Source organism: Hippopotamus amphibius, chromosome 9 (assembly GCF_030028045.1).
Source record: "Hippopotamus amphibius kiboko isolate mHipAmp2 chromosome 9, mHipAmp2.hap2, whole genome shotgun sequence".
Classification (NCBI taxonomy): domain Eukaryota; kingdom Metazoa; phylum Chordata; class Mammalia; order Artiodactyla; family Hippopotamidae; genus Hippopotamus; species Hippopotamus amphibius.
Window position 1 is genome coordinate 92263619 of NC_080194.1, and position 25143 is coordinate 92288761.

The 25143-nt window shown below is 38.3% G+C and overlaps 1 protein-coding gene and 1 non-coding gene across 5 annotated transcripts in view; one reads left to right on the plus strand and one right to left on the minus strand.

Annotated features, from left to right (window-relative positions):
* The window catches only part of RNF214 (ring finger protein 214), a 50257-nt gene that overhangs the window by 4468 nt on the left and 20646 nt on the right, over positions 1-25143 (minus strand). For all 4 annotated transcript variants that reach the window (XM_057748330.1, XM_057748328.1, XM_057748329.1 and 1 more), the window contains 8 exons: positions 3110-3206; positions 2784-2872; positions 2104-2194; positions 1802-1900; positions 1227-1603; positions 960-1092; positions 641-745; positions 272-367 (listed from right to left, as the gene is read on the minus strand). In XM_057748330.1, coding sequence (XP_057604313.1) covers positions 272-367; positions 641-745; positions 960-1092; positions 1227-1603; positions 1802-1900; positions 2104-2194; positions 2784-2872; positions 3110-3206 — 1087 coding nt within the window. The remainder of the gene's footprint in view (positions 1-271; positions 368-640; positions 746-959; positions 1093-1226; positions 1604-1801; positions 1901-2103; positions 2195-2783; positions 2873-3109; positions 3207-25143) is intronic.
* LOC130829553 (small nucleolar RNA SNORA8) lies at positions 16745-16882 on the plus strand. Its single transcript, XR_009047577.1, has one exon. It is a non-coding gene; the product is annotated as a small nucleolar RNA SNORA8 (small nucleolar RNA).

Sequence of the window (25143 nt, forward strand, 5' to 3'; positions counted from 1 at the left end):
TTGTCAATTTTCCAAGACAGTGACTATCAGCGTTCTAGTATGAACTGTTTACCCAGTCCACTCTCCTACAGGGAACAGGGTAGAAGGAAGCTGGGAGAGCCTAGCTGCCAGTATTCTGAATTCTGCTGATGTTTAAAGCCACAATCTACTGAAAACCTTGTGTTTAGATATTAATGATGAGCATCAACACTATAAAATGGTCAAGAAAAGGAAATCATCTCAGCTGTAAAAAAGAAAAGAGTGAAAAAAGAGGAAGGCATGCAGCACCCACCTCCTTGTGCAGCACGTGGGTACACGCCATGGGATGCAGCTCACTGGGCTGGACAAGTTTCTGGCACATCAGACACAGTTTACAGGTGGCCGGAGCCTGCAGGGCAGAGGAGCGATGGTCAAAAGAGTAAGGAACCTCTGGGTCTCCTTGCCTTTCACGCCCACAATTCCATCTACTATTTCCATAGCAAAAAGATTCTACACCAAAAGAAAGAAAAGTTCAAGTACAGAGTGCTTGCATTTTCCCAGCTGGGGCTGTCAACAAGCCAGCTGAGGAGATGACGGTTTCTTTCTGCACTCCACCTACAAACCCACTCCCTCCTCACCCCCAGCTTCTCCATAGCCCAGTTTTCAAAGAAAAGAGTCTTACATGTGAAGACCTCCCAGGATATGAAACTTGAGCAGAAGGCAAGAACATCGGGGTACTGATTTGGGCCAGTGGGGCAGGGAACAGGGCCCGGATCCGACCAAGGGGCTGTGGGCAGAAACGTCGTCAGAGTGAGGCAGGAACGTCTGAGTAACAGGGCATCTAACAGGGAGAAATCATTCACTGCCCACCCCAGCAAAGGGAAAGAGCAGGCCAGACACCCCTGGCTGCAATGCTGCTTCCCACCCCAAATTCTCCTGCGATCTGCCTCTTCCCCAACGTGCCAGCAGGTCTTAGTTCTCCCCTGAGAAGCGTTTCCTACCTGAGTGCTTGCCGCCACCCGCTCGTGCTCTGCCAGCCGCGCAGCTACCAGCTGGATCAGCTCCTCCATGGTCAGACCCGCCATGGTGGTCCGGGCTGTCTTGATTTGCTGAAGAATGTTGGTCATCTGGGCCCTAAGAAAGAAAAACGTTGAGGGGGAGAGATTCTATGCTACACTCATAGGGAATATCTATGAAACCTCTCCTATTTTAACCTACAAACATTTCTCTGAAAAACATTTTTTAAATTAATCCTTAAAGATACTTACTTATTGCATTGCGGAAACCGAGTCAGCAGCTTCTCCAAAATCTTCTCCAGTTTGTCTACTGGTTGGGGCCGGGGAGTTTCAGTAGAAGCCTTAACACCACCCAAGCCTGGGGGAGGCGGGATGGAGGCAGCAGGGGGCATGTGCGGACCATGGGGGCCGACAAGGGAACCCAAGCTAGGGCTATTTCTCCCATGGGAGCCAGGAAGGGGTGGGGAAGGCTGGTTGGGCTGGGAAAGGGCCGGGTTTAGGATTGGGAAAGACAAGGAACGGGGATCTGCGCTGGGCATAACCATGGGCATTGTGACCTGCCCAATGGAGAAGGGCATCCGGGGAGCCAGAGAGGGACTGGGCTGAAACACCTGAAGCATGAAGTCTGTCTGCAGAGGGGAAGAGGTGGAAGACAAGAGGGAGAGAAAGAAAACAAAAGTTTAGGAAACTGGAACAGAAATCAATGAGCAACTCTTTCTTGTACCAAATAAGGATGGTCCTAATAGTTTCATAAAAAGAACAAGTGAAAGACTCTAGGGTCTTCCACCAACACATAGGGGTAGACTCCCCAAAGCCAACGCTCTTACTTCTGATGGGGGTGGAGGCAAAGTGGGAGTAGGGATCTGAGGAAGGCTGCTCAGCTTGGCTCCATTCCTCACTAGCTGAATATGACTATTAAATTGGTCCTAGAAAACAGAGAAAAGCAAGAATTAGCCTTTACTGCGGAGCAGAGTGAGCCTCTCTATAAAGAGAGCACCATCCTGTACCAGGAAAACAAAACGAGGGGTAGCACAGGCCCCAAGGGCAATGCAAAAGGTCCCTCCTTCTCACCAGAAGTGTTTAAGCACAGATTAACTCTGACTCAGTGATCACCCATCACTGCACTTACCCGAACATTCTTTTTCATTATCCGAACTCCATTCAGCCTTGTCTCCCACTCCTGTTTGGAACGAACTGTCTCTAGTGTTGGAGGAGTTGACCTTTCAAGAAACCAACAGTAATTTATAGAATTAAAGAAAACCCAACTCCTAACTCTCTGAGATAGCAGAATGGTAGCTGGCTAATGGGCCTGGAGAGAAGAGGTCAGAGCAGGTACAGGAGAAGGCCAAGATTCTAAGTCGTTTGCCTCACTTTAACTCCAGCATCTTGTAAGCCAAATACTGGAAAAGAGAACCAACTACAGAGAGAGGGCTCTTGTCTTGCTGAAAATGCTACAGGGGTCCTCCAGATTTCATGGCAGAAAGAAGAAAAATGTCTGTGTAAGAAACAAATCTGCAAAGACACTTGTTATGCTTGACAGCATAAGAGATCCTGTTTATCCAATTGGAAATAATACAATAAAAAGTACTAAACCATTAAACTGCAGAAAGGGAAGAGTCAGAGAGTGAGGAATTTTAGAATACGGGAAGAGAAATCACTGAACAAATTACTATCGCACAGAGATGACTTCCCGTGAAGACAGAATAAGTGCCAGACTAGCTGGCCTAGGGTTTCAAAAACCTAAAAAGAAATCCCTCCAAAACATAAAACTGCAGGGCCATTAAAACCCTAAAAATGGAAGGTACTTACTTGAGGTAAGTAAGGTGAAGTTCTGCCTCTTTTTCTGCCTCTTCTAGTTTCAATACCAGCAATTCTTTCCGACTCTCTAGTGATAAGATCTAAGGAAACCATACCACACACAACACACACACACACACACACACACACACACACACACACACAGAGTCTTTATTAATTTTACATACATGAAGCTACTACTAGTTAGTTAAAACAATGCTTAGTAGCTCTATGGTATAATACTTAAACAGCTTAGTGTACAGTATTGATACTATACCAAAAGTACACACCACCTGGAAGCCCAAAATCAAGACCTTCAACATAGCGGCTCTTCTCACCTCTGCCTTCCAGGCCCGTTCTGTCTCTTCCAAAATGTTCCGATTTATTTCACCATCCTGATTCTTGAGTCTATCCAGTTCCATTTCCCATACTTCTCTGTAAGATAAGAAACCAAGAACAAGACTTAGGGGAGAAAGGGAAGATTGCTAAGGAACATCAAGCCAAAAGTAAAACCCAAAATTGGTCTACCAGGTATGTTACAGGAAGTGTTACTCTAAGTATTAACTATAGATATGTACAAATAATGTTTAAAGTGGTCTGAAATTGTATAAACATCCTATACGTGAAAGTAAAAATGTTTACATCTCCATTTGCTAAAATAAGGTTAACCAGAACAGAAAAAAGTATGTATTTAGAACCAAAAACCATTGAAGGCAGAATGTTCTTCTATGATCCAGGAGGGCTCAAGTCATTATGGCATTCCTTTTACTGCTTTTGTCTTTTGGTATGAGTACTGAAGAATGCAGGACTAAACACAGGGGTCCGTTTAATACTTATCTCTAATGCAGCAATCACTGATTCACTACTAACCACACCAATACTGGTTTACTGATTTTCACATTTCCTTAGCTATGGTAAACATTCTTCAAAAGGAAAAAAATGTTCTCTTCATACCTCAGGACTTCTCCTTTCCATCAGTTTCCTTCATTCTTACACGAGCTCCCCGGCCCCATCCCTAGAGTGTAATATACACACTCAGGATGAGGGTGACCAACTGTCCCAGTTTGCCCAGGACTGAGGGATTTCCCAGGATGTGGGGCGTTTGGTCACTCTACTCAGGACTGAAGATGCCAACCAAGGAACAGATCCGGCAGAAGAATTTCCCTGTATTACACTTGACTGTAACGTAACGAGTTAACATAGCTAAAAGCAACAGGATTCCCCAGATCAGTGGACAGAAGATATGGAAATGTGTAAATTATTTTCACTGAATTTTTAAAAGGTGAAAATAAGAAGAAAAGATTGGGAAGGGTTATATCTCAAGAAAAACGTTCCCACTTTTCCACAGTGAGAGAAATTATTTTATTCACCTTCCATTTTTTCAGTAACCTTAAATATAACATGAAAGGAAACAGTCTACCTAACAGACGTGTTTGAGGTCCAAATGAGTTTTTTCACTTCCCAGTTCTCCAGGGGCTTCCCTGGTGGCACAGTGGTTCAGAATCCGCCTGCCAATGCAGAGGACATGGATTCAATCCCTGGTCCAGAAAGATCCCACATGCTGCAGGGCAACTAAGCCCGTGCGCCATAACTACTGAGCCTGCGCTCTAGAGCCCGAGCGCCGCAACTACTGAGACCATGTGCTGCAACTACTGAAGCCTGTGCACCTAGAGCCCATGCTCTGCAATGAAAAGCCTGTGCACTGCAACAAAGAGTTGCCCTCGCTTGCTGCAACTAGAGGAAGCCTGCATGCAGCAACAAAGACCCCACGCAGCCAAAAAACAAACAAAAAAACCCCCAAATTCTCCACACATCCCTGGCTAGCTATTTCATAAAGTACAGGTGTGTGTGTGTGCGCGCACGCGCATGCGTGCATCTCTTATACACACATTCATTTATCGATTCACTAACAGATTCTCTAGCATCAGATTCACTAGCATCAGTCTGCCCCTCTACTGACAAGGTCAACTCATGTAATAGATACAACTAGGAGAGCATATTCTTCCTTAATTTCCATGTGTTGTCCTCCCCAAATAAACTTCCTGCCAGAGGAAGAATTCTCTAATAGTTCTTTACACGAAGGTTTATAGGTAGATGTATTTTCCTAAAGAGCACATATTCCTCAAGTGAAAAAAATATATAAGGAGTCAGAACCCTCTTACCGTAAGAATACGTCAACTATGTTGTGGGGTCAGTCAGTGACCCAGTTAGCCTACAAGACACTTAGACTGTGGGGTAATTGTAGGAAAACATGACAGCAGCCTTCTGTGAGTGATGCTATTCTTAAAGATTATAGGTGTTCACCAAATACCTCTAACTTTCATTAAATTCATTTGTCAACTATGGGTAACAATTATATTAGAAAAATTTGCCAGGCAGACAGCAGTATCAAGCAGTATCAGCAGTATTTCGTCTTGTGGAACTGAAAACCACAGCCACAGAAAGACAGAGAAAATGAAAAAGCAGAGGACTTTCTACCAGATGAAGGGACAGGATAAACCCCCAGAAAAACAACTAAATGAAGAGGAGATAGGCACCCTTCCAGAAAAAGAATTCAGAATAATGATGGTGAAGATGATCCAGGACTTTGAAAAAAGACTGGATGCAAAGATCAAAAAGTTTACCAAAGACCTAGAAGAATTAAAGAGCAATCAAACAGAGATATGCAACACAATAACTGAAATGAAAAATACACTAGAAGGAACCAATAGCAGATTAACTGAGGCAGAAGGGCGAATAAGTGACCTGGAAGACAGAATGGTGAAAATCACTGATGCGGAAAAGAATAAGGAAAAAAGAATGAAAAGAACTGAAGACAGCTTAAGAGACCTCTGGGACAATGTTAAATGCACCAACATGCGCATTATAGGGGTCCCAGAAGGAGAAGAGAGAGAGAAAGGACCCAAGAAAATACTGGAAGAGATTATAGTGGAAAACTTCCCTAACATGGGAAAGGAAATAGCTACCCAAGTCCAGGAAGTGCAGAGAGTCCCAGGCAGGATAAACGCAAGGAGAAACACACCAAGACATATAGTAGTCAAACTGACAAAAATTAAAGACAGAGAAATGTTATTAAAAGCAACAAGGGAAAAACGACAAATAACATACAAGGGAACTCCCATAAGGGTAACAGCTGATTTCTCAGCAGAAACTCTACAAGCCAGAAGGGAGTGGCACAATATATTTCAAATGATGAAAGGGAAGAACCTACAACCAAGAATGCTCTACCCAGCAAGGATCTCCTTCAGATTCGAAGGAGAAATCAAAAGCTTTAGAGACAAGCAACAGCTAAGAGAATTCAGCACCACCAAACTAGCCCTACAACAAATGCTAAAGGAAATTCTCTAAGCAGGAAACATAAAAGAAGAAAAGGACCCACAGAAACTACAACAAAACAATTAAGAAAATGGTAATGGGGACATACATATCAATAATTACCTTGAAGGTAAATGGACTAAATGCCCCAACCAAAAGACACAGACTAGCTGAATGGATACAACAACAAGACCCATATATATGCTGTCTACAAGAGACCCACTTCAGACCCAGGGACACAGACAGACAGAAAGTGAGGGGATGGAAGAAGATATTCCATGCAAATGGAAATCAAAAGAAAGCTGGAGTGGCAATACTCATATCAGATAAAATAGACTTTAAAATAAAAAGTGTTACAAGAGACAAGAAAGGGCATTACATAAAGATCAAGGGATCAATCCAAGAAGAGGAGATAACAATTATAAATATATATGCACCCAATATAGGAACACCTCAATACATAAGGCAAATGCTAACAACTATGCAAGAGGAAATGCAAGGCAGAAATAGAGACACAGGTGTAGAGAACAAACACATGGACACCAAGTGGGGAAAGCAGAGAGGGTTGGGGGGGAATGAATTGGGAGATTGGGATACCAAATTGTACACTCTAAATATATGCTGTTTATTGTCTGTTAACTGTATCTCAATAAAAGTTCTAAAAAAAAAATATATATATATATTGCCATGTCCATGGGTGACATCCCACAAATTCACACACACAAATCTTTTCCTTTGGACATTTGGCAACATTTATCTCACTGGGATCCAACAAGACAAAAAGAATTACTAGTAACCACAACAAAAATGGTTAAGGAATTCTTCAACAGTCATAAAAATGGTCGGCCTTACCATACATTCACTGGCCTGTAAGATACATAACAGATTTCACTTCCCCAAAGGGTACTAGCTGCCACCCATGCTAGAAAAAAAAATCAGTTGCCCATAGTAGATGGTCAAAAAAATCCTTGATAGAATAGAAACCAATGAGTATGTTTTAACTCTTTAAATGCCTGGTCTAATTTCTTTCAAGTCCCATGCTTCTGTTATTTTGCTTAGCTGGTTTAAGGAATCAGTGGTTCAAATGAATAAATCCTAGCAGATCACACAAGTCTGACTTGTTACAGGTCCCAATATGCTTGTATAATTAAAAAAATTAATTTTGCTTTTGATCATGTAAATAACAAATTATAAAAAGTTTAGAAAATACTAAACAGAAAGAGTCTACTAATTAAAAAAGATACATACACCACAATGTTCACAGCAGCACTATCTACAATAGCTAAGACATGGAAGCAACCTAAGTGTCCAGTGTCCACTGACAGACACAATAGATAAAGAAGATGTGGTGTGTGTACACACACACACACACACACACACACACACACTGGACTATTACTCAGCCATAAAAAAGGATGAAATAATGCCATTTGCAGCAACGTGGATGGACCTAGAGATTATCATACTAAGTACAGTAAGTCAGACAAAGACAAATATCATATGATATCACTTATATGTGGAAGCTAAAAAAATTATACAAATGACCTTATTTACAAAACAGAAACAGACTCACAGACATAGAAAACAAACTTACAGTTGCCAAAGGGGAAAGAGGGAGGGAAGGATAAATTTGGAGCCTGAGGTTAACAGATACACACTACTTTATATAAAATAGACAAACAAGGTCCTACTGTATAGCACAGGGAACTATATTCAATATGTTGTAATAATCTATAATGGAAAAGAATCTGAAAAAGAATACACACACACACACACACACACACACACACATATGTAAAACTGAATCATTTTGGTGTATACCAGAAACTAACACAACACTGTAAATCAACTATATACTTCAATTAAAAAAAAAACAAAACAGAAAGCGTCTGATATAGAGGTCCCAACTCTTCTACTAACTGGTTGTATGACCCTTGACAAGTTACTTAATCTTTCTAGGCCTCACAAAGATTCTTTTATGTGAAAATTAAAATTTTTTTAAATTTTTAAAAATTAAAAAAATTTTTTCTTATACGAAAAATTAGTAGGACCTATATCATTGGACTGATGTGGGAATTCACTGAGAAAACACACACGAAGAATTTAATACGGTGCCTAGCACATGGGACGCATCCAACAAACTGCTCTACAATTACAATTGCTCTACTCACACAAAAATCATTATTATACTTTTTTCTAGTCTTTTAAAATAAATATTTGTATATTTATATATTATATGTAACGTATAAATCCATTATGTATACTTTTCAAACAAAAACTGTGGTTTTGATCTTACTTTTTCATCCTAATGTATTTTTCCATATCATTAAGTATTCTTCAAAAATGTGATTTTTAAATAACTATCCACTGACATATAACCCATTATTTATTTAGGTATTTTCTTAAGTTATTTTCAATTTCACAATCATAAATATTATAATGAGCATCTGTGCATATGTACTAACATAGATTAATGATAAAAGTAATGTATTTAGATTTGAGAGGAAGCTTCTTACAGCAGTTAAGAGCATAGCTTCTGGAGCCAAACTTAGCTTACAGTTCAAACCCAGACCCTATTACTATCTATTCAACCTTTGGCAAGTTACTTAACCTTTACTTCATTATCCTAAAATAAAATGGGCATAATAAAATAATCTACCTTTCATACAGAGCCATTATGCAGATTAAATGAGTTAATACATGAAAAACACTTAGAACAGTCTCTGGCATACAGTAAGAACTTCAGGGGAAGGGGGTGAGGCGGAGGAGAAAAAAAAAAAAAGAACTTCATAAATGTTAGTTATCATTTGGAAGTTACAGAAACTAAAATATATGAATACATTTTTTCCACCACAAGTGGTGGTGGCAACCAGGTGATTTTAATGGAGAGAAGCCGATGCTATGTGTCTTGTGAAATATTCTCAACAAAGACAGAACTAAAAATTAAGATGTTGAGTCCTTAGCCCAAATACCTTCCTTTCAGAATGTATTATTTCTAAACAAGGCAAAAGGAAACAAAACAAATGCTGGTGGATGCGTTATTGTAGATAGGAGTTGGCTGTCCTGAATTTGAGGTAGGTTATGAAATTCTTTTCTCTGAACTGAAGTTAATACAAACCAATAAAGAATGCATGAGATCAGACAAAAAGAGAAAAAACTTTACCCTGAGATGCACTGCAAGCTTTTTGTTTATGAGGCTAGAATTCTTCCTTGATTCAACTTAACAACTACTGAGCAGCCTACAACGTGCTGGGCATTTCTGCTAAAAGCTGGGGATATAAATGTAGATGCCTACCTAGTTCTAGCCCCTAAGCAGCTCACAATTCAGTAATTTTCCAAGTGAACAAAAGGGACAGGAAATTCAGGGCAGATCAAAGACCACATGCAAAGGCCACAGAGAAAGAGAGCACCAAACTGAGGAAACAGTCCAGGTAGTTCAGCAGGCAAGGGGTATACAATTAGTCTGGGCTGGGATACAGATGAGAGTGTTACTAGCACAGAGATAGTAATAGAAGCCCTAGGTATGGAAGAAATAATATAGAACAGCAGTTTGCAAAACACAGTCCATGGTCCCCAAAACCCTTTGAGGGCTTGATCTATGTAGCAAAATTAACTTCATAATAACACTGATTTTATTTGCCTTTTTCACTCTCATTCTTTCATGAGTCTACAATGGAGTTTCCCCGAGGCTACTCAACGTGTAATGATAGCATCACTCTGATGGCTAGTGGAATATATGCTTCTGCATTCTAATGTTTTCTAGCATTTTCTAAGGTAGTAGGTTTAGGGTATAACTTAAGTTTTTTTCCTTCTCAGTACTACTGTTTGTCTCAGTACTACTTTTACAGCTATCTTTAGTTATACTTGCTATAATCTCATTATCATCCAACAAATCATTACTGTAAAATTTCAAAGTTCTCCACACATCAGGTAGAAACAAGTACTTTTTGTTATTCTGTTTTGCAATAATACTTTTTAAATTTTTGGAAAACTCTTCTCAATTTTTAAATTATATGTAAAATGTATAATTCTAGAATTTAATTTTTTCTAAAAGAAAACTTATTTGTAATTTTCCATCTATATTTAAGAATGAACCACTGACTGAAAACAGGGAGATCAGAAGACTTACTTTCTCAACCCACAACTGCAATACATACATTTAAGGATACTAAAATAGATGCAACTGGCCTAGAGTTATCTGACTCATGGAAAGGAAGAATCTGCTCCAAAACAAACTGGACAAAATTATAAATAAGAAACCAAAGTATGACAAGAGTCATCTTTCTCTTGACTTTATAGATGTTAATAATTTATCTTACTATATCTTAAGCTACACATTTTCTAATTATATTATGCCAGTTAAGTTATAGTGACATTTTGAGATCTTTCAGAATTTAAAGAAAAAGTAGTTGAATATTTTAACTGCAGATGTGATGAATTCTTTACAATTCTTAAAAATTAACATCTTTCAATCTACAAATGAAAAGCCTCTGAAGCATCTTAGGGTAAGTTACTGTTCTTCCTTAACTGGAGAAGCACAACTTGGTACAGCTGACATTGCTACATGCCTGCTGAATGAAGGCAGTAAAATAAATCATGGCAGTGACCCCTCCCCCCTTTTTAAAAAATAAATTTATTTATTTGTTTTATTTGTTTATTGGCTGCATTGGGTCTTCATTGCTGTGCATGGACTTTCTCTAGTTGCGGCGAGCGGGGGCTACTCTTCATTGTGGTGCACGGGCTTCACGTTGCGGTGGCTTCTCTTGCTGTGGAGCACGGGCTCTAGACGTGTGGGCTTCAGTAGTTGTGGCACATGGGCTCAATAGTTGTGGCTCACAGACTTTAGAGCACAGGCTCAGTAGTTGTGGTGCACGGGCTTAGTTGCTCCGCAGCATGTGGGATCTTCCCAGAGCAGAGCTAGAACCCGTGTCCCCTGCATTGGCAGGCAGATTCTTAACCACTGTGCCACCTAGGAAGTCCAGTGCCCCTTTTTTAATGATACATTAATTCACCAAATTAAAGATTCTACTGCAAATTTGAAGACTTGGTTAGTATCTGCAGAATTGTAATGTTACTTTACAAACAGACGAATCCATAGACAAGACTTGCTATTTTGTTTATATTCATCTAGCACTGGCACCAACTAATCACTGAAGATGGTGTCGTGTATGAATTCTTGGCAATAAACACAAGTGATGCTGACCTAATTCAAAATGAGTAACTCCTGAATCTCCTGGTTTATCTTAGAACAATTGTGTTGACACTTACACTGCACCTACTAGTATGAAAATTATAGTGGATATAAATATTGGCACCATACACAAATGAAGGCAGTGGCACCAAATTATACTACTAGTCATTGTATTCTTTACTGCCACGCACTTGCAGTTGGGAGTAGGAGCTAGTTTCACTTCAGGATGCCCTTGATGAAGCAATCAAAAGTAATAATTTTATTAAATCTCAACCCTTAAGTATATAACTTTTTAATATTCTGTTTATGAAATGCTACATGCCAAAGTACAATGGCTATCTTGAGGAAAAGCACATGTGAGACTGTTTGAGTTGTGACTTGAACTAGCCTCTTTTTTCATGTAAAATCATTTTTACTTAAAAGAACAACTGAGAAACTACGGTTATTTGAATTTGGGTATTTAGCAGATACGTTCTTGAAAATGAACGAATTACTCTTGCTATTTCAAAGAAAACAACTGACAGTGTTTGTTGCCAACAATAACATTTGAGCTTTCAGGCAAAAATTAGAATTTTGAGGGACTTCCCTGGTGGCACTCCATGCTCCCAATGCAAGGGGCCCGGGTTCAATCCTTGGTTGGGGAACTAGATCCCACATGCATGCCGCAACTAAGAGTTAGTGTGCCACAACTAAGGAGCCCACTTGCTGCAACTAAGGAGCCTGCAAGCTGCAACTAATGCCCAGTGCAACTAAATAAAAATAAAAAATAAAAAAATTAGAATTTTTGGAAGTCTACATGGGCCACTGGGAGCTTGAAGGTTTCCCATTACTTAAAGATTATTCTGATGAGATCAATAGTGATATAAACAAATGTGATTCTTTTCTTCTTTTTCAGGCTACACCATGTGGCATGTAGGACTTTAGTTCCCTGGCCAGGGAAGGAACCCATGCCCCCTGCATTGGAAGCATGGAGTCTTAACTGCTGGACCACCAGGGAAGTCCCAACAACTGTGATTCTTTAAACATTGTATAATAAAATGTATCAAAACTTGGAAGAGTGGCTTAACTCTGAACCAATACTTTCCAAATTATTAACACATTGTTTTACCAAATCAACTATGGAGCCCACCTGGAACCCCAGAGTTGGTATAAAGATTATTTTAAGATGAAAACATTTGAGATTCAACAGTTGCAAAAAAAAAAAAAAAAGCCTTCTCAGAGCTTTCTCTAGCAAACAGCAGCAACTTCTGGGAAATAAGGCTGTCATAAATTCCTCTTCAGGGCAGATCTACTCCCAGAAGAAAGAATGTGAATAAAACCTAAATCTCTTCTCCAGTGGAATTTTATGGCCCTGAAGGAGATGGAAAAAATCATTCAAAGCTGTATACATAAATATTATCACAAATTAAAACTCCTGCTTGTTCTCCTGAAAACCCACTTATCTTTCCAAAAGTCCAGAAAGTATCCTTTCTCCCCCACTTTTAAGAAGTCATTTGTTTTTCCATAAACCCCAGATTCTAACCATTCCTTTGAGCTACTCATCACTCAGTTCTTCCACTGTATGCATCTGCATTCATAAACTGGGCTTTTTATCCCGTTACTCTGTCTTTTGTCAGTTTAATTTATAGGCCACAGAAATTGAACCTACTAGGGTAGAGGGAAAGGTTTTCCTCCCCTAACCAACACAGTTAAAAAATCCACTCAAAGTGCAAGTTAAGACAATGAATTTTAATAAAACAGTACAAAAGCACTGATGTGTTTTCAGATTCCACCATGCAACAAAACTTTAAGAAACTATCAGTTGTCAAGTTTTGGAGCACTGTCAAAGAAGACTATCCACCACTATCTAAAAATGCTGTTAAAATACTCCTTGCTTTTCCAACTGCATACCTGCATATCACTAGATGCTCTTCCTATACTTTAACCAAAACAACATACTGCAATAGACTAAATGCAGAAGTGGATAGGAGGACTAAGCTTGTTCCATTAAAGCGGCCTACAAAAATGTAAACAATGTCATTCTTCTAACTAAATTGATTTTTGCTTTTCTGGGTTAGGCAAAGATTTCTTGGGACACAAAATGCAGGGACTACAAAAGGAAAAAAAATGGTAAACTGGACTTCATCAAAATTTAAATTTTTGGAAATAAAAGGAATTCAAATTGGAAAGGAAAGAGTAAAACTGCCACTGTTTGCAGATGACATGATTGTATACATAGACAATCCTAAGGATGCCACCAGAAAGCTACTAGAGCTCATCAATGAATTTGGTAAAGTTTCAGGATACAAAACTAATACATAGAAATCTATTATTGCATTTCTATACACGACAAGGAACTATTAGAAAGAGAAATTAAGAAAACAATCCCACTTACTACCATCACATCAAAAAGAATAAAATATCTAGGAATAAATCTACCCAAGGAAGCAAAAGACATGTACTCCGAAAACTATTAAGACACTAATGAAAGAAATTGAAGATGACACAAACAGATGAAAAGATATCCTGTGTTCTTGGATTAGAAGAATCAATACTGTTAAAATGATCATACTGCCCAAGGCAATCTACAGATTCAATGCAGTCTCTATCAAAATACCAATAATATTTTTCACAGAACTAGAACAAATAATTTTAAAATTTGTATGGAAATACAAAAGACACCAAATAGCTAAAACGAATCTGAAAAAGAAGGTCAGATCTGGAGGCATCATGCTCCCTGACTTCAGACTATACTACAAGGCTACAGTAATCAAAACAGTCTGGTACTGGCACAAAAACAGATCAACAGAACAGGACAGAGAGCCCAGAAATAAACTCACACACTTACGGTCAATTAATCTATGACAAAGGAGGCAAGAATATACAATAAAGAAAAGACAATGTCTTCAATTAGTGGTGCTAGGAAAACTGGACAGCTACATGTAAAAGAATGAAATAAGAACATTTTTTAACACCACATACAAAAACAAACTCAAAATGGGTTAAAGACCTAAATGTAAGACTAGATACTATAAAACTCCTAGAGGAAAACATAGGTAGAAAACTATATGGCATAAGGACTTCCTTGGTGGTGCAGTGGTTAAGAATCCACCCGCCAATGCAGGGGACATGGGTTCAATCCCTGGTCTGGGAAGATCCCATATGCCACAGAGCAGCTAAGCCTGCATGCTACAACTACTGAGCCTGTGTTCTAGAGCCTGCGAGCCACAACTACTGAGCCCATGTGCCACAACTACTGAAGCCCACATGCCTAGAGTCCATGCTCCACAACGGGAGAAGCCACTGCAATGAGAAGGCTGCACATCACAACAAAGAGTAGCCCCCGCTCACCGCAACTAGAGAAAGCCCACATGCAGCAACAAAGACCCAACTCAGCCAATAAATAAATAAATAAATTCATTAAAAAAGAAAAAAAGAAAACTGTATGACATAAATTGCAGCAATATTTTTTGGCTCCATCTACTAAGTAAAGGAAATAAAAGCGAAAGTAAACAAATGGAACCTAATTAAATTTAAAAGCTTTTGCACAGCAAAGGAAACCATCAACAAAATGAAAAGACAACCTACTGTATGGGAGACAATATCTGCAAATGATATAACCGATAAGGGATTAATATCCAACATATATAAACAGTTCATACAACTCAACATCAAAACAAATAAACAACCCGATTAAAAAATGGGCAAAAGAACCAAATAGACATTTTTCCAAAGAGGAAATGTAGATGGCCAACAGGCACATGAAAAGATGCTTAACATCACTAATCATCAGAGAAATGCAAATCAAAACCACGAGATATCACTTCACACCTGTCAGAATGGCTGTCATCAAAAAGAACACAAATAACAAATGTTGGTAATGATTTGGAGAAAAGGGAACCATCATACACTGTTAGTGGGAATGTAAATTGGTGCAGCCGCTGTGGAAAACAGTATGGAAGGTGCTAAAAAACCTAAAAACAGAACTATCACATGGCCCAGCAATTCCATGCCTGGGTATATATCCAGAAATAAAAACAAAAACACTAGTTCGAAAAGATACATGCACCCCGATACTCACAGCAGCATTATTTACAATTGCCAAGTTATGGAAACAACCTAAGTGTCCACCAACAAATGAATGAATAAAGAAGATGTGGTATATATATACAATGGAATACTACTCAGTCATAAAAAAGAACAAAATTTTGCCATTTGCAGCAACATGGATGGACTTGGAGGACATTATACTATGTGAAATAAGTCAGAGAGAGAAAGACAAATACATTGTATAATATCACTTATATGTGGAATCTAAAAAATGCAACTAATGAATATAGCAAAAAAGAACAGACTCACAGATATAGAGAACAAACTAGTGATTACCAGTAAGGGGAGGGGGGCAATATTAGGATGGGGGAGTGGGAGGTATAAACTATTGGGTGTAAGAGAGGCTACAAGGATGTATTGTACAGCACAGGGAATACAGTCAATATTTTGTAATAACTGTAAATGAAGTATAACCTTTAAAAACTGTATAAAAGATAATTTTTAAAAAAAGAAACTTCTGCATTTCAAAAGACACTGTTACAAAATGCAAAGGCAAGTTATGTACTGGGAAAAAATATTTGCAAAACACATATCTGATAAAAGGACTTGTATTGAAAGTACTCAGTAAGAAAACATGTTTTTAAATGAGTCAAATATTCAAATAAATACTTCACCAAAAAAGAACAACAGATGGCAGATATGGACATGAAAAAATGTTCAACATTAATAGCCAGTAGAAAAATGCAAACTAAAGCCATAATGAGATACTACTAAACACTTATTAGAATAGCTAAAATTAAAAGGACTGGTAACACCAAGTACTGGTGAGGATATGGAGTAACCAGAACACTTACATATTGCTGGTGGGAGTGCAAAAATAGTAAAGCAACTTTGGAAAACAGTTTGCCAGTTTCTTATAATGTTAAGCAAACACATGGTCTAGCAATCCCACTCCTAAGTATTTACTCAAGAGAAAAGAAAACATGTCCATATAAAGACTTGTACTTGAATATGCAGAGCAGCTTTATTTATAATAGACAAAAAATGGAAATACCTCAAATGTCCATCAACTAGTAAATAAACTTGGTACATAATCTTATAAGTAAATGCTAGTCAGCAATAAAGAGGAATTAAGTTACTGATACATGCAACAACACAGATAAGTTGCAAAAGCTTTATCCTAAATAAGAAACAGACAGAAAAGGCTATACATTCCATGACTCTATTTACATGGAGTTCTAGAAAAGGCAAAACTACACTGAGAGAAAGCAGACCAGTGGTTGTCAGTGGCTCAGGATAGAGGAGGCAACTGATTCCAAAAGATCATTAAGAAACATTTTGGAGTAATGGAAATATTTTATACCATGATTTTTGTGGTGGTAGTTATATGACAGTATATATCTGTCAAAATTCATCACTTAAAACGGGTCCATTTTATTGCATTGCATGGTATCTGCATTCAGCAGTTTATTCTGCTGGGTGTTCAAAGCACAATGCTGATATAAATTTAGTATCTGGCATCGTTGTTTTTCTTGGCTTTGCACATGTTAGACCTGGCATTTTTACTGATACAGTATTTCTATACTTTCTCAAACTGTTCAGTTTGACATACTCTTCAATAGGAACAAATGCTTCTCTTTTTCTACAGTGTCTAAAATTCAGAACCAGGCAGATCCATCTTCTCTGACCCTAAACATGGTCCTAAAGTAAACTGCTTGAGAAAATTGGATCCCAAAGATTACATGTGTGGAATTCTTGAAGTGTGTCCATATTTCACTGGAGATCAAAGAAGGCCAGCTAAAAGAATCGTGGCAAAATCGACTGACATGATAACTGTGGATTGAACAAAAATTCTTTTTGAAAGGCCTATCTTGAAGATTATGATCTAAACATTGGAGGAACTAAGGTAATTGGCAGTGAATCAGAACGCAAAATTTCTCAAAAACTTATTGACTTAAACAATTTTGCCTATGTTACGCACTGAAAAAAAAACTTTATACTTTTTCCCTTTTTTTTTTCTTCCCTCTCTTGGCCGCGCCACAGAGCATGTGGGATCTTAGTTCCCCAACCAGGGAGTGAACCCATGTCCCCTGCAGTGGAAGCACAGAGTCTTCACCACTGGACTGCCAGGGAAGTCTCAAAACTTTACACTTTTTGTAGGAAAAAAAAGGCTGAATTTTATATAAAGCATGCCTCCTTAAAACTGAATTTAAAACAAGACTTTACAACCTTCCCTTCAGGGCCACTGCCCTAAACCTGCTCCACTTCCTACAGTCACCATCTCTGCCACCCCAGCCATCTCACTGTCACTACTCCTCTTCTCCCTCTAACAACCAACAGATCTCACCAATCCTACTTCAGCATACCCCTTCTTTCTCTCTCTCTGCCACTGAGATCAGGCCCACATTTTAAAACTCTATCTTCCTGACATAAGTTTATCTGCACTTTAGCACATCTAACTTAATGCAGCCCCAGGTGTCCTTCTAAAGATTAAATATGGAGAGCTTCCACTTCCACTAAGGGCAGAGTTGCTCCTAATAGACCAACCATTTCTGCAGGTTAAAAAAAACCCTATAAATTCTACATAAAATGTAAAAAAGAACCTATCTAAAGATACTAAAGAACAAACAAAAACCAGGAGAAGACCTGACAACTGGAAGAAGTGAATATCACTATTGTGATAGTTTCTGTTTTTTTACAGCTATTCATCATTCATCTAAGGGCAAACTGCAGATAGCTCTGTGCTGATGACTAAAACTGAGATAAAAACCTTACACCCTTACCAGCTCAAGAGCCAAAGGACAAAACTGGGAGCTACCATAACAGCTGGGAAATGAGGGAGAAGTTCACAAAAGATAAAAGCCACAGATGGGGAGCCCTCAATTCTGCACATAAATCTATCTAAATCTCTGGGTGATCCTGAACCAAACATGCACAGAAGAGACCCCAAGGAACCCATCTACAGATAAATGACCTGAACAGAGACCACAACTGCTGCCCACAGCTTATATATGATGTTTAAGCCCAACCAAGGAAATAGCCTGAAAACAAATTTTAAAAAAGAAACCACAAGATTTTATGGAGGAATACAACAGAATTCAGAGTCTCTACAATGTATTATTCACTATATTCAGGATTCAACCCTAAATTACCAACATACAAAGAAACAGGAAACATGATCCATAGTCAAAAGCAGGGTCTTCAAACTATGGTCTGTAGATCAAACCCAGACCGCTACCTATTTTTGTAAAAAAGTTTTATTAGAACACAGCCATGCTTATTTTGCTTACCTACTGTCTATGGCTGCTTTCATGCTACAACAGCAGAGTTGAGTAGTTGTGACAGAGACCATGTGGTCTGCAAAGCCTCAAATATTTACTATATGGCATTTGATCCCTTCCCTCCACCTTGAGCCCCGGGCAACTGACCTGCTTTCTCTCACTATAGTTTTGTCTCTTCTAGAACTTCATGTAAATAAAATCATACAGTGCATACCTTTTGTGTCTAGTTTCTTATTTAGAATAATGCTTTTGATTCTGACTCTTGGTCAAGAAAAAAGGCAATCAATGGAAAGGACTCCAAGGAGACCACAATGTTGGAATTAGCAGGCAAAGATTTAAGGCATCTATTTTTTTTTTAAATAGAATAAAGTTTTGTTTTGTTTTTAATTTATTTTATTGACTGTGTTGGGTCTTCGCTGCTATACACAGGCTTTCTCTAGTTGCAGCGAGTGGGGGCTACTCTTCCTTGTGGTGCACGGGCTTCTCATTGCGGTGGCCTCTCTTGTTGCAGAGCATGGGCTCTAGGCACGTGGGCTTCAGTAGTTGCGGCACATGGGTTCAATAGTTGTGACTCACGGGCTTAGCTGCTCCGCGGCATGCGGTATCTTCCTGGGGCAGGGATTGAACCTGTGTCCCCTGCATTGGCAGGTGGATTCTTATCCACTGCGCCACCTAGGAAGTCCTAAGGCATCTATTTTAACTATGCAAAAACATACAAAGGAAAATATGCTCACAAGGAGTGAACAGATAAGAACTTTTCATGGAGAAACAGAAACCAAAAAGAAAAAAGACTAAATTGAAATAAAAGAACTGAAAAATACAATATTGGAAATATAAAATTCAATGCATGGGCTTAACAGCAGATTGGAAATGATATAATAAAAAGTAAACTTGAAGATACATCAACAGAAATTATCCAATATGCTAAACAGAGTAAAAAGAATTGGAAAGAAATGAAAAAGCCTCCATGAGCTATAGTTGTGGTCCCCAACCTTTCTGGCATTAGGGACCGGTTTTATGGAAGACAATTTTTCCATGGACCGGGTGGGCGGTGGGGGTGGGTAGGTGGGGTATGGTTCAGGTGGTAATGCAAGTGATGGTTCAGATGGTAATGAGAGTGATGGGGAGCTATAGGGCATGGCAGATGAAACTTCACTCACTTGGCCACTGCTCACCTGCTGTGCAGCTGGGCACCTAACAGGCCACAGACCCATACCATGGCCCCAGGGTTGGGGACCCCTGAGCTATAGGACAATATCAAAAGTTCTAACACATATGAAAAGAGGGACTCCAGAAGGAAAGGAGGGACTGGGACAGGAAAAATATTTGAAAATTATGTGCAAATTTCACAAATTTGGTGAAATACATAACTTTATAGAATAAGCAGCTGAGAAAACCCCAAACAAGAAAAACAGGAAGAAAGCTACACCTGGGAAAATCAAGGTAAAACTGCTGAAAACCAAAGACAGAAAATACTGAAAGAAACCACAGAGAAAAACATGACACAATACACAGAGAGAAACAATTGTAATTGACTTATTAGAAATAACAAGAGACAGTTTATAGTAGAACAACATATATCTTCAACTGAGTAAACAAATTGTTGGATATTCATACAGTGGACCGCTACTCAACATTAAAAAGGAATGAACACTTATATCTATTTTAAAAATTGATTCAATAATTAATAACCTTCCAAAACAGAAAATACCAGGCTCAGATGGGTTCACTGGTGAATTCTATCACACATTTAAGGAAGAAATTATACCAATTCTCTACAATTTCTTTTAGAAGACAGAAGCAGAGGAAATACTTCCTAATTCATTCTCTGAGGCCAGCACTTACCCTAATACCATAATCAGACAAAAATAACAGAAGAAAAAACTATACACTAATATCTCTCATGAACGCAGATGCAAAAATCCTCAACAAAGTATTAGCAAATCAAATACAAAAAAGTATAAAAAGAATCATGACCAAGTGGAATTTATCCCAGGTATGCAAGGCTAGTTCAACATTCAAAAATCAATTAATATTACCCATCACATCAAAAGACTAAAAAAGAAAAATCAAATAATCATGTCAATAGGTGGAAAAAAAAAAAGCATTTGACAAAATCCATCAACCATTAATGGTAAAAACTCTCAGTACACTTGGAATAGAGGGGAACTTTCTCAACATTGTAGACATCCACAAAAAATCTACAGTGAACATCATACTCAAGAGTGAGAAACTTGAAGCGTTCCCAAGATCAGGTTCAAGGTAAAGATGTCCCCTCTCACTACCCCTTTTCAACTTCACAGTGGGAAGTCCCTTATAATGCAATAAAGCAAGAAAAGGAAATAAAAAGTATACAGATTGAAAAGGAAGACATAGAACTATCTTTGTTTGCAAACGACATGATCATCTATGTACAAAACTGGAAAGAAGAGACAAAAAAAACCCTCCTTGAACTAATAAGTGGTTAAAGCAAGGTTGCTGGAAACAAGGTTACTATACAAAAGTCAGTTGCTCTCCTAAATGCTGACAATGAACAAGCAGAATTTGGGACTTCCCTGGCAGTCTGGTGGTTAAGACTCTGCGCTTCCAATGCAGAGGTTGTGGGTCTGATCCCTGCTCGGGGAACTAAGATCCCACATGCCATGCAGTGAGGCAAAAAGAAAAAAAGAAAAAGAAAAAAAAAAAAGAACAAGTGGAATCAAATTAAAAACGCAGTATCATTTACATTACATACACTGAGGTGTAAATCTAACAAAATATGTATAAGATCTGTATGAGGAAAACTACAAAACTCTGATGAACAAAATCAAAGAAGAACTAAATAAAATGGAGAGATAGTCTATGTTTATGGACAGGAAGACTCAATATTGTCAAGATGTCAGTTCTTCCCAGGTTGATCTACAGAGTCAATGCAATTCCAATCAAAATCCCAGCAAGTTATTGTATGGGTATCAACAAATTGATTCTAAAGTTTATAAGAAGAGGCAAAAGATCTAGAACAACCAACACAATATTCAAGGAGAAGAACAAAACTGGAAGACTGATGCTACGCGACTTCCAGACTTCCTATAAAGCTATAGAAGCAAGACAGTGTGGTATTTTTGAAAGAATAGGCAAATAGATCAATGAAACAGAACAGAGAGCCTAGAAATAGAACTCCATAACTGATCTTTAACAAAGGAGCGAAGACAACAAAATGGAGCAAAGAGTGTCTTCAACAAATGGTGCTAGAACTGGACATCCACATACAAAAAAATGGATCTAAACACAGACCTTACACCTTTCACAAAAATTAACTGAAAATGGATCATGGACCTAAATGTAAAATGCAAAACTATAAACTCCTAGAAGATAACATAGAAGAAAACCTAAACAAAGACATGATCTATGAAAGAAATACTTGATAAACTGGACTTCATTCAAATTAAAAACTTCTGGTAATTCCTTGGCGGTCCAGTGGTTAGGATTCTGTGCTTTCATTGCCAAGGGCCTGGGATTGATCCCTGGTGAGGGAACCCACAAGCTGCACAGTGCGGCCAAATAAATAAATTGAATTAAATTTAAAAGTCCTGTTCTGCAAAAGACAGTATCAAGAAAATCAGAAGACAAGCCACAGACTGGGAGAAAATATTTGCAAAAGACACATCTGACAAAGGAATGTTATCCAAAAGATACAAAGAGCTCTTAAAATTCAACAATAAAACAAACAATAAGGGAGTTCCCTGGTTGCCTAGTGGTTGGGATTCCAGGCTTTCACTGCTCTGGTCCGGGTTCAGTCTCTGGTCGGGCAACTGAGATCCCACAGGCCACATGGCACAGCCAAAAAAATAAGAATAAAATGAAATAAAAAATATCATCTCTCTGTTAAAAAAAAATAAGATTTAAAAATGGGTCAAAGACTTTAACAGACACCTCACCAAAAAAGATATACAGATGGCAAATGTGAATATGAAAAGATGCTCCACATCATTTGTCATCAGGGAAATGCAAATTAAAACAACAATAAGGGGACTTCCCTGGTGGCGCAGTGGTTAAGAATCCGCCTGCCAATGCAGGGGACACAGGTTCAACCCCTGGTCCGGGAAGATCCCACATGCCGTGGAGAAACTAAGCCCGTGTGCCACAACTACTTAGCCTGTGCTCTAGACCCTGCGAGCCACAACTACTAAGCCCATGTGCTGCAACTACTGAAGCCTGCGCACCTACAGCCCGTGCTCCACAACAAGAGAAGCCATCAGCAATGAGAAGCCCATGCACCACAATGAAGAGTAGCCCCAACTCTCCACAACTAGAGAAAGCCTGTGTGCAGTAACAAAGACCCAACACAGTCAATAAATAAATAAATAAAATTTATTTATTTAAAAAAAACAGAAACAAAAACTAACAATGAGATACCATTACATACCTATTAGAATGACCAAAATCCAGAACAATGACAATAACAAATGCTGGCAAGGATGTGGAGCAGCAGGAACTCTCATTCGTTTCTGTTGGATGCAAAGTGCCACAGCCACTTTGGAAGACAGTTTGCCAGTTTCTTACAAAACTAAACATACTCTTATCATACAATCCAACCATCATACTTCATCGTATTTACCTAAAGGAGTTGAAAACTCCTTTATTCATAATTGTCAAAACTTGGAAGCAACCAAAATATCTTTCAGAAGATGAATAAATAAAAAACTGTCATACATTCAAACAATGGAATATTATTTGATACTAAAAAGAAATGAGCTATCAAGCCATGAAAAGAATGGAGAAACCTCAAATGCATATTACTAAGTGAAAGAAGCCAATCTAAAAGGCTATATATTGTATGATTCAACTATATAGCACTCTGGAAAAGGCCAAACTACAGAGACAATAAAAAGATCAGTGAGGGAGTGGGGAATAAACAGCAGAGCACTGAGGATGGGAAGTGAAAAATACTCTGTATAATGATAAATATATGTCATTATACATTTGTCCAAATCATAAAATGTATAACACCAAGAGTGAACCCTAAGGTAAACTACAGACTTTTGTCAATGTAGGTTCACCTTTGGTAAAAAACGTACCACTATAGTGAGTGACGTTGATAAAGGGAAGGGTATGCAAGTGTGGGGGCAGGGGGCACATGGGAAATCTCTGTACCTCCCTCTCAATCTCGTTGTAAACTTTAAACTGCACTAAAAAACTAAAGTCTTAAAAAAAAAAGGAATGAACTATTGATATAGTTCACGCTCATCACAACATCATAGATGAATCTCAAAAATGTGGTAAGTGAAAGAAAGACACAAATGTCTAGAAAGATAAGTATAATCCACAGTGACAGAAAGCAGATCAGTGTTTACCTGGGAATGGTGGGGAGGAAGCCCAGTGATTAAGAAGGAATACAGGGAATATTTTCAGATAATGGGTATGTGCTATTCCTTGACTGTGTTAGTGTTTACATGTGTGATTAATTTGTCAAAACTCATCAAAATGTAACTTAAAATAAGTGCATTTTATTGCATGTAAATTACATCTAAAATTTTCTGATTTTTAAAAAATCTAAAAGATAATTCTAAGTTTCAACACTTATGACTGAAAATTTCCCAAATACTTTATCCGAGAAAATTACAAATCTTTCTAATATAACATAATCAACAGGTATGTAGTTTGTCTTTATTATACATGCTGCCAGTGAATCAAAGAGATGTGTATTCTGGGTGGAAAAGGCCAAACTAAAACGGAATTCTAAAGAATAGTCAATGAATTAATATTCAATTTACATAGTAAAAGAGTAGATCTAAATCTAATCATATCAATAATCATACTAAATACAAGTACACTAAAAGCCTCTAATTAAAAGGAAGCTTGTCAAAACAGATCAAAAAGAAAGACCCAATTATATGTTGTCTTCAAGACATAAAAATGTAGATAAGTTAAAGGTAAAAGATGGAAAAATATATACTATGTAAAGAGTAAGCATATATAACTGTAATCTCTATATTAATATTACATAAAATAAAGAGTATGACCAAGATAGAGACATTTCATACTGATAAAATGTCAATGTCAATGACGAAGATAATTCATCAAGAATACATATCAATCACAACTGTATATGTATCTAACAACACAGCTTCAAAGTATAAGAAACAAAAACTGAGAGAATCAGAAGGAAAAAGAAAAATCTATAATCACAGAGATTTTCACATCGTCCCCTCAGCAACTGACATAACTAAATTTTTAAAATCAAAAAAATATAGAACAATGTTCCTGAATAAACAAAGACACAAAAATCCCTAAAAACTATTAGCAAGTCAGGGACCTCCCTGGTGGCACAGTGGTTAAGAATCCACCTGCCAATGCAAGAGACATGGGTTCGATTCGTGGTCCGGGAAGATCCCAACATGCCGTGGAGCAACTAAGCCCATGTGCCACAACTACTGAGCTTGTGCTCTAGAGCCTGTGAGCCACAACTACTGAAGCCTGTGCACCTAGAGCCCATGCTCTGCAAGAAAAGCCACCGCAATGAGACGCCCACGCACCGCAACAAAGAGTAGCCCCCACTCTCCGCAACTGGAGAAAG